The sequence below is a fragment of the Engystomops pustulosus genome, chromosome 4 (assembly GCF_040894005.1).
Source record: "Engystomops pustulosus chromosome 4, aEngPut4.maternal, whole genome shotgun sequence".
In the NCBI taxonomy this organism is placed as follows: domain Eukaryota; kingdom Metazoa; phylum Chordata; class Amphibia; order Anura; family Leptodactylidae; genus Engystomops; species Engystomops pustulosus.
The window spans coordinates 125,673,205-125,684,484 of record NC_092414.1 but is presented as its reverse complement, the minus strand read 5'-3'; the positions used below and the strand labels follow the sequence as shown (position 1 = coordinate 125,684,484).

The 11,280-nt window shown below is 36.4% G+C and overlaps 1 protein-coding gene across 1 annotated transcript in view; it reads left to right on the top strand.

Annotated features, from left to right (window-relative positions):
* CAMK1D (calcium/calmodulin dependent protein kinase ID) overlaps nt 1-8,265 on the top strand; it is a 189,528-nt gene extending 181,263 nt beyond the window's left edge. The window contains exon 11 of the mRNA XM_072147343.1: nt 3,481-8,265. Within this exon, the coding sequence (XP_072003444.1) occupies nt 3,481-3,608 (128 nt within the window). The 3' untranslated portion in view covers nt 3,609-8,265. The remainder of the gene's footprint in view (nt 1-3,480) is intronic.
* The last annotated feature ends 3,015 nt before the right edge of the window (nt 8,266-11,280 follow it).

The following is an 11,280-nucleotide window of genomic DNA, read 5'->3' as shown; positions in this document are numbered from 1 at the left end:
CACAGGCAACACACTGGTCTCTCACACTGCTCTGGTGTGATTTTGGTCCAATCTTCTTCCAGTCTATTCCAGAGTCTATTGCTAGCTTTTGCGATTATTTGCCCGATCCGCCACCTTCACGCCAGGCCCTGCCTGGTGTAGGATAAACGCTGCGCTGCAATCAGCCCCGATACATCAAGAGGCAGAAGCCTCTTGATGTATCGGGCTGCGAATTTGCAGCGGGGGGCGCCAGCGTATGATAAATATCCCCCAAAGGGGTTAAAATGAATAGACAATATTTACAATAAGTTTTGCCCAGTATCTGTTGTCTATTTTATTTAGGGTATTAAATAGGTATTAAATGTACTCATGATTTTATATTTTGCTTCAACTTAGCCCTTCTATAGTTCTGCTATGTCCTGAAATCTCATTAAAATACAAGGATTAATGATATAATAGAGACAGTGCTGTTTGCCTTTTCTAAACCTATTCTTAGTAAACCTTAGCCAACAGGAAACCAGACAATTTTTCCAATGACTGTTCACGGCATAGGAAAATATTATTTTCACTTGTTTGTCCAGCTATTGCTAAGGTAATTTTTTTACTGGTTTTATTTAAAGCGGAAAAGAAATTAAAAATATTTCAAAACATTTGAAAGCTTCTCTTCGATGCCCTGGCGTGCGCCCATACAGCAGGTTAACACCACATATGGGGTATTATTATACACGGAAGAGATTGGGTATCACATTTTGTGGAGCGTTTTGGTATTTTATCCACTGAGAATTTGTACATTTTTTGTTAACCCTTTAATTGTTTTACAGGGGTTAAAATAAAATCGGATGTAATTTTGAAAGTAAAATTTTTTTGCATCCGATTTTGTTTTAACCCCTGTAAAACAATTAAAGGGTTAACAAACTTCATAAAAGTTGTTTTACGTACGTTGATGGGTGTAGTTTCTATAATGGGATAATTTATGGGGTTTTCTTTTATTTAGGCCTCTCAAAGTGAGTTGAAACCTGAGCAGGTCCCTCAATAGCAGGATTTAGCGTTTTTTATGAAAATGTGAAAAATCGCACCTAACGTTCAAAGGCCCATAACATCCTACAAAAATAAGAGTATGCATAAAAAATCATGTCCACATAAAATAGACATTCGGTGAATGTTAGTTATTATGTTTTTTTTCGGTTATGACTATGTATGGAAAAAGTAGAACATTTTGAAGTTCGAAAATCAAGAATTTTTCCAAATTTTCACCAAATATCTGATTTTCTCATAAATAAATGCAAAACATACCACCAAAATTTTTCAACTAACCTGAAGTACAATGTGTCACGAGAAAAGAATTTTAAAATCACTTAGATATGTTAAAGCGTTCCGAAGTTATAACCACTTGTAGTGACACAGGGCAGATTTGAAAAAATGGGCCGTGTCAGGAAGGTGAAAAGTGGCTTCAGCGTTAAGGGGTTAATGGCAACTTGTCTATACACTAAACCTACTTCATGTTTATGGCTTCTTTAAGCAAATGAAAAACATTTATATTTACCTAGAGATGACTTTGATAAGATGCATTGGACTCATCTCTGGTGCTGTCAGCACCTACACCGTTCAGTGACCCCAGCTTCATTACACATGCACCATACCTGGTTTTCCCTTTTAAGGCTGCCAATTATTGCCTTGTGTTAAGTTGTGCAGAGTTAGGCCCCTTCCACACTAGCGAGTGTGATGCGATGAACTCGCATCACACTCGCAACGCAAGCTGCCGGGAATGCACGGCCCGAACGCTGCACCGCGGGAGTGAACTGACATGCTGAGTTCACTCCCGCGGTGCAGCGTTCGGGCCGTGCGTTCCCGGCAGCTTGCGTTGCGAGTGTGATGCGTGTTCATCGCATCACACTCGCTAGTGTGGAAGGGGCCTTAGAAGTCAGTTAAATGCAATACAAACTCATTTTTAATGGTTGCACTAAACTAAGCAGAAAAAGTAAGTTATAACTTCGTATTAGGCCAGTAAATTATGCTTACTAAAACATATAACACCAAACAACACGTGATGTATCTAGACTACATAGTGTCATTATGGGTGTATGGAGAGGGCTCACAGGCTGAGCATTTTTCATACATGGTGCGCTGCAATATTGGCTGTGACCGTCCATTACTATGACAGCCATTAGGCTCTCCAGGTCATTAAAGCGATCTGAATTAGACCCTGCTCGCAGTAAAATCACAATATAATGCAATACAGCAGTACCGCTGTATATTGTATGGGCACTAAAAGAAATTGTAAAAATAATAATAAAAAAGCTAAAAAAACACAGAAAAGATCAAATCAATCTCCTTTTTCTGGAGCAGAAATAAAAATAAATAAACAAACATAATCATAAACATTTAAGGTTTCCAAAGTTATGATCTATCAAAATATAAAAATGATTATTCCCTACTGTGAACTCCATAACCGAAAATAATTCAAATGCCCGTCCTCCCTGTTTCTACATTTTGCTACACATAAAAATTTGAATACAAAAATGATCAGAATTTTCTCGTTCTGGAAAAAAAAATGAAACCTATACACATACGTACACTGAAGTATCAAAAAGTTATTGGAATAACACTACGGGAAACAAAAATATTTAAATTTATTACAGCATATTAAAGCCTATATAGATTTGGCATTTCCTGATTGTACTAACCCAAAGAATAAAGGAGAGGTGTAATTTTGAGCTCACATTGATAGCCTTAGAAACAGAGCCCACAATAAAATTGAAAAAATGTGGGAAAAACGCATTTGCGGCAACTTCCCAATACATTGCATGGATTATTAAATACTGACACGATGAAGTACAATATTATACACAGAAAGCAAGTTCTAATTTTAATTGTAGTTTTCTACTGATAGTATGAAAACACTGTATGGTAATGAAAATATTTTTCACATCATTGCTTATAAATTGTTTTATAGTTCTTTAGGTTTGTTGAAGTTGGAACTTGTATATTTTATATTTGTAAATCCAGACAAAAATTGTTTTGGTCTCTGTGATAATGGAATTTATTCAATTTTGTGCTGCCGGGGGAACAAGGATGATCAATAAAGCTTATTACAGAAACCTTACAGCTGATCATTGCAGCCTGTGACTAAAGTGAAGCATCCAGAGAGCTTCACCAGAGGTCACAGTGGACAGAAGGGTCATCTGTAACTAGGGCTTGTCTGTAAGTTGGGTGTCCTTAAGTTGAGGAGATGTTGGGAACCTGTATTACCCTTCTCCCATTTCATACTCCCTATTTATACTTGAAAATTTGTCTTTCTTTAGCCAGAGCACATTTACAAAACCAGTGAATGGCATCTTGCAAAGGCAATAGTACTCCATATTACATAAGCTAATAATGACATAAGATTTTTGTAAAAAGTGTGCACTATAATTCACATGGTAAGCTATTATTTATGTGTTACTTTAAAACAAACTGCTGCTTTATTATTCAATAACATCTTTATTTGCACTTTTTCCACAGGTAAGTCTCCATCCAGTCCATATAGCTTCCTGTCTGGAGTAACCTCATCCTCAGCTATTACAGCAGTAGGTGGAGATCGCAGGCCGAGACCAGCCTCAATCACAACAGTGCATTCTGGTAGCAAATAAGAAGCCAAAGATTGAGTCAGGGAGCAGACTCTCTTCATTTGATTAAATTCTGAATTGTGCACTGCAGGATGGACTCATAATTTAAAAAGGAAATTTTTTATGGCCATATTTTATATTTCAACAGATGGTTTCATGTATTATAAACTGCAATGACTCCAGCTCCAATGAGGCAAAATAGTTTGACTGGTGCTGCATGAGTCTTGCAATATTCTTACTACTTGGACATTACTTTTTCTGATAATTTGCTTTATTCTCAATATGTGTATTAGTATTGTATATGTTTTTTCATTAATTGAGGTCAACTGGATTATTTAATTAATACTAATTTAGGTGAATTACTTTATATTTTTATGGTAATATGATATTTTGCATTGAAATCATGGTGTTTATTTTTTCCTTCTTGCGGAGATAGAGAATGTAGTAAGTAAACAATGAGATTCTGAAAACAAACGAAAACACATTGAGGTAATGTATGTACAATGAAAGCTCTTTAAAAATAGGCATTCAACTCTTGCCCCCTCCCATGATATCCCATTTGTGCTCCAAGCACAAACATTTTCAACACAACACATTGATGGTCGGCCTATGAGAACAGCCAGTGACGTGCTAATTTAGTAGTACCCCATACAGCTGCATATGCAGATGCACCTCAGTGCCTGGATGAATAATGAAAGGTTGCAATGCTTCCTTTATTATAAGTAGTGCGATTTCTAGGATCATAATTTACCACTTTTAAACATAATTATAAACCATGGGGGTAATTTATCAAGAGCTGGTGCATCGTGCTGGTGTATTGTGGTGTAGAGGTCAGAAATTGTGAATTTTTGATGGCTTATACACCAGAAAACTTGCCTACAAGCCGTGATAAATTCCTTTATAACACTTCAATGTCTGCTTTCAAAAAATATATACTGCAGATTGGGGAGTGTGTTATTATACAAAACTTTTTTCTAGGTGCAGGTATATCCTTACAAAGCACATACTGTAAGTATAAAATGATAACACCATTATTATATCAGAGTTTACTTTCTCCACTCTCTGTTTACCTGCCAGTGTAAATGTAACAATTCTCTAGAAGATATTTCCTAAGCATTCTCTTTCTAAAACTGGATAGAGAAAAGTGTATTTCAAAGGGCTTTGTAATTAAAAGTTAGGGACTTGCCATTACTTCTCCATTACAAGCCAGTGATATGCCACAGATTAAAAAAAACAAAAACTTTTTAATGATACTACTAGGCCGTCTACACACGAAGTGTAAGATAGTGGATTTTATGTGTGGAATTTCCATGCCGAAAATCCACAATATAATGCAGTAGAAGTAGTAGCAGATGTCCGCTGCAGATTAATCATACATAGCATGTCATTTATATGCTGCACATTCTGGTGCTGAATTCAAGCTATAATACAAAGATTAAGGTCGACCTTCCTGCAACAGCAGAATCACAACATAAAACTGCTAGTACTGTGTTACCGTGTTAGAGAGCAGAAGAAGGGTGAAGAAATCAAGCGATACCTTTTTGAGGCTAACATATTTTATGGTGAGCTTTCGAGAATAGTAGATCTCTTCCACAGACATGATGTTATGCATGAAACAGAAAATTCACAGCATTTTATACACACTAGGCAGTGATCATCAAAGGTCACAAAATGAGAGAAGAATTTGGGAATACAGCAAGTTAAGGTAGCTAAGCCATTAAAATGTATCACAATCTCATGAAGGTTACTTTATCTGACCTATCAAAAGCAACAGAATTTCTTCAACTGTCTAACACGGTACAAAACTTTTTTTCTTGTCTGTTTCATGCCTAAAATCATGTCTGATGAAGAGAACCAGTTTTCTCAAAATCTCATCATGAAATATACTCAAACAAGGGAGAGTCCTGAGCAGCTGAAGCAGTGAGTGCAGTAGCCGGTGATTCCTTGGCAGAGAATCCCAAATATATCAAAGTGAGAGAGGCAGCACTCCAATTTGCTCCAAAAAGCTGTCTGTGCCACATTTATCAAGGGTTTTAGGCAGTTTTCTTGCGCATGTGTGTCTAGTACAACAAAGGGGTGTGGCTAAGTGCCAAAAAGTCAGTGCATCAAAAATAATGCTAATGTCCCACAAGTTTGGCGCAGTTTTTTTGGCGTAAACTAAGTCAAGTAAAAGGAGGTGCATTGTATGACCAGTCTTATACTACACTTTGATAAACCTGGTGCAGCTTAAGAATGTTTAGTCTAACACTGTGTTACCTTGAGACACTTTTGATAAATCTGCCCTTTATTGTGATTATTTTTTAAATAATGGGTTTTAGCATCAAGCCAATTTTGAGTACTAACAGTAGGTTTACTGACATAAAATATAACTCCATACCTTCAAGCAAACGTATTTCATTACAATATCAGTAGTCATTCCTTTTTATTATTACGTATGTGTTATTTTAAACATGCAAAATTAATTTTGCATTGTGTTTTTATTTCCTTTTTTAAAATAAAATGTCCTATTTTTAATATATTTTCTGTTACTATTAACCTATAAACACAAGTATTTTAAATATGCAAATTATTTTTGTAATTGTAAATTATTATGTACAACTGAAATTGAAACACTTGTAGCGTAGAAAATTTTGCTCACTTCATAAATTTCATGCACAATATTTCTGCTTAAACTAGTTCCATGTGATGTAGAAAAAATGATGAAAAATTATCCATTACCACTTCTGCTTTTACAAGTTCTTTTAATCTTTATTATTTTGATATAATAGGGATATGTAATTTTTCAAAGGTTTATGTAATAAATAAATGATAATACAGGCGGTCCCTGACTTAAGGAGACCTGACTTGCAGATGACCCCTAGTTACCGACGGATCTCTCTGCCCACTGTGACCTCTAGTGAAGCTCTCCAGATGCTTTATTTAGTCCCAGGCTGCAATGATCAGCTATAAGGTGACTGTAATAAAATTTTATTGATAATCTTTGTTCACATGACAGCACAAAATTTTGAAAATCCAATTGTCACAGGGAGCTACAATTGTAAAATATAATGTTCACATTTACATACAAATTATAGTTAATTACAAACCTAAAGAACCTGTTGTGTATGTTACCCAGCCTGGAAACTGCTTGTATAAAAGCTATTTAATAGGTTTAAAAATGAATCCTTACCAACACTAGATTGGTTTATGAAGATTCAATCAAACTATTATGTGAAACTATTATCTACTGTACTCAGTACAAAAATATTACTTTAGGATAATGAAATAGATTTTTTAAAAATAATTTATACACTGGATCTTGAGGTGGCCTATTTAAAAATGCATATTGTGTACTAGGTTTGAAGCAACATCCAGTATTGTTTTTTTATTTTATTTTGTCCCCTTAATATGTACAGGTATTTAGCTGGCATTTAATTAATTAGTTATTCCTGTCTATCTGAAAACCCATGTGATTCTTCTCTTTCATTGGGTCATGTTATCTCATGGTGACCCCTTTTGAAATATATTTCTTTCTGTTGTCTTGGGGTGGGGAAGACTCCCTTGGTGGCAGAAAGATTCCAAGCATCAGAAATAGTCATGAAATAGGTATCATCTCATTTCACAGCCACTTCTCATAGCTTAATAGGTTCCTAAAATACAGATATTATACAAAATAGTGCAGCCTCCATGACTGCATATATTATAGTATTTTCGATTTTTTATAAGAATAGATACAGGAGAAGTGTCTGGTTGTTTCCCCAGCAGGTATAAACGGAACTATCTTTAGTATGGCAGTATATGGGGATTTACCCCCCCCCCCCCCATTCATTACAATGTGCAAACCACATATTGTAAGGAATGGGTTAAAACGAGACCTCGTAAGACCCGAGGCTGTCATGGCAACCAATCACCTTCTCCCCCCATCACATCACAAGGAGTGACGAGCGACAAGATGGCGCCGCCCATGCGCAGCTACGTTTTTGAAACTGCCGGCACCAATCTCCAGTGTTACCAGTAATTGTTTGCCGCAATATGCAGCAAAGACTTAATAGCTATGGAGAGGCCTCAGCCCTTGAGCCCCCTCATCCACCCGACATGTACCGTATTATTACGGCGTGCATCGGGAAGGGGTTAAAGCCTGTAAACAATGGCAGTTAAAACTTAAGAAGAGCAGATCCTGCCAGAGGGGCACACATGAGTATGTATGTGTGCTTAATTTACAATCCTTCATTCTGGAGGTAGATGACCATTAACTATGGCTAAAATAGACTTTTGTTAAGAGTTCATTTAAATGAAGCATACAATTTAAGAAAAAACTTCATTGTTTAACTATTACAGGGTAAAAGGGTTCCTTATAGGGGGAAGTCCTTTACATGAGACCTCTTTCAAGAGCCAAAACAGGGTTGTCACTCGGAGTGATAGGTTGGATCTGCTGCAGCCATGTGTTATAGTTAACTAACTGTTCAGTATGCAGTGTTATATTTCCCCTACAGACTCCACCAAAAATAACTACTAATCACCAAGGATTCCAGAATCCAGATCTGCTGCTATCTTTCTTGCTTGGCAAAACAAAAATGTATTTTGTTAAGTAAAATCCAAACTTTTGATTGGGTGGACCTCTGAAGGCTTTCAGATACACTGCTCACTGCAGGAGAATTAAAGGGAACCCGTCACCACTATTTTCACAAATACAGGTAGTGACAGGTTCCTATAGAGCTCTAATAACTATTTGACACCCTGCTTGTAGCTAAAAATTATGCCCCTGAGATTCCCATATATTCAACTTTATAGTTTTATCTGGTAACTAAGCATGGCTACAGCGAGTCCAGGTGGGTGTGGCCTCCTCGGGCTGAATCCAGCAGCTCCTCCCCATCCCTATCTCTGTATGCTGCTATAATGTCATGTGACCAGGGTGACATCATCGTAGGTCCTATAGCTTTTGTAGCATTAGGAACAGTACACTAAGCATATATGTCATGAAATCACAGCATATTTTATCACATGAAATCACAGTAGCCTGCATGGGGAGGAGTAGAAGTCCATGGAGGCTGCTGTGATGGTTTTATGTGGTCTGATATGTATATGGGGTACAGTTTTCATATTAAGTAGCCCAAGGACCTTTGATGATGTCACCCTGGTCACATGACATTAGGCCATGCCCCCCGTGGACTCGCTCCAAAGCTGCATAGATACCAGGCAAGATTATAACTCTGATTTTATGGGGATCTGAGGGGAACAATTTTTAACTAAAAGCAGGGTGTCAGATAGTTACTAGAGCTCTATAGGAACCTGCCACTACCTGTATTTGTGAAAATAGTGGTGACGGGTTCCCTTTAAGTACAGAAAGCCACAGAGGAGCTGCTTTATTTAGTGAAGTATATGAAATTTACTGTTATCACCTGCTCTATTCAGTTCTGAAATAGAAAAAAATATTAGAAAACTGTGAAGAATTGATACAGAAAGTATATTGGAAAATTGTATAACTTTTTATCATAAAAAGAATGACATTGATTTGCTGTAATGGGAATAACCCTTTAAATCATGTACTGTATTTAATAACATTTAACTATATACATTCTATTGGAGCTTCTAAGGATCCATATACTATAGAACAACAATTGAATGATGCAATCCTTTATGAATATCTTTGAATATCTCCTAAAAATGCTGTCCTGGAAAAGGGAATTATTTCACAGGCATCAGTTTGTTCTTAGCCAAGATCTAGTCAATATTTCAAATAATAATAATGCTTAATGAACACCACCATCCCCTTCAGTGTAGTTTAAGTAGTCAAATAATGCTTGCATTAGTTTTATCACTGAAGACGTAATAATAGCACATTTCATTAGACATTGAACGGCTGCTTACTAAAATTCATAACGTTTTAAATTTTAAAAAATTATTGTCATTCCTTTTGGAAAAAAAATCTTCCATAACTGCTATACCGTTGGTTTATTAAAAAAAGAAAAAGAAGAAAAGTCCCTGTTATTATATTGTGTTATGACAAATATCAGCAACATGCAGGAAGGCGTGTTTTTTGTAGTTTACATTTTTTGTAGTTTACTGAAATGATACTTCTACTACCACTACCACTACTACTACTACTAAGAATAATAATAAATCTTTATTTATATAGTACCATCATATTCTGCAGTATGTTATATCATGGAGCACATATACAAACAAAATAAGTCATTATGGAGTACTAACATGGTCAGATGACACAATAGGACTAGCCTTGCTCACAAGAGTTTACAAAAATATTAGGTATTTCAAAAAGGAAATATGTCATGAATATGAACATTGAAACTTAGTGTGAATTGGTGTCATATTTAAAAAAAAAATGGATATTTGTACATGCCAAGCAGATGCTGGTTCAGTAAAGTTCCTCTGAGGGAACATCTATGTATGAATCAGTATACACCCTGATCATCTGTGTTTCACCATGTATAGGGCTACCCTAGCTTCAGTATACAGGCAGTCCCCGGGTTACATACAAGATAAGGTCTGTAGGTTTGTTCTTAAGTTGAAAAAGTCAAAACTGTATCTTTTATCATTGTAATCCCAGCCAGAACTTTTTTGGTCTCTGTGACAGTTGGATTTTAAAAATGTTGGATTGTCATAAGAATCAATATTAACACTAAAGCTTCATTACACACATTTGATAACTGTTACATCTGATCATTGCAGCCTAGGACTAAAGTACAATAAATTACCAATATGCAGAGGTCCGTTTGTAACTAGGGGTTGTATGTAAGTCGAGTGTTCTTAAGTAGGGGACCGCCTGTATAGTGAAGCCCAGATCCAATCAATAGAAGTGTTTCCAACTACTGTAATGCATTGTTGTTACATGTTTTCCCAGTATATAGATTGTTCATCATATAGCCAGTCCAGAGAAACACGACACAGGGCCCATCTCAATGTTCACTGTGTCCTCAAATTAAGAAAAAGGCCACTTCTATATGGAGGTTTTGGTTGTTTTCCCTCTTCGTACTGTCCTGCTCCAGCAGCTCAATTAAGTTGGTGTCACATTCTAAGGAAACCAGTGTATTTTCACTGCTAAACATAAACACTTACTGAACATTTCAGCAGAACACTCAAAATGTTCTCCAAGGATGGAACAGCACTACAGTAAGATCCTACTTTAACAATAAAGTCACAAGCAACAAAGTTCTGCAGCAATGGAAATGTAAACATAGTGCAGCAATTCTGCCACTACAGTTTCATCTGGATTGTAATATAAATTTTGTATTCAGAAAGGTTTTTGTCATCACCAAAAATTACAGCAATTTTTCCTTATATGTACATAAACAAAATTAACTATTCTCTCTACAACTCCCGATACTGCGGTCCACTGGCTGTTAGGGTCTAGGCTGAGGTCTCTTTCCTGATGTCTCCAGACACAACAAATGAACAGGCAATCACTGCACTGAGTGATGACCAACCTTAGCCAATAGTAAACTGGAGAAGAATCATGGAGAGGTATGTGTTATATGAATTTGCCAGTATCCATATTGTCATTTTGTGCGTCTGCAAATCCTCTCTGGACCTTCCATTCACTTTGGGCCTCTATTGTTAGAAACTGGAATGTTTTTATACTTTCCTAATCTTAGATTCTGCAACTTGTACCTGCTCAACATGGAAGCAAACATTAAATGAAACACACTCGTGACTCATTTTACTTATCATATCCCGTAAACCGAAGATTACTGATTGT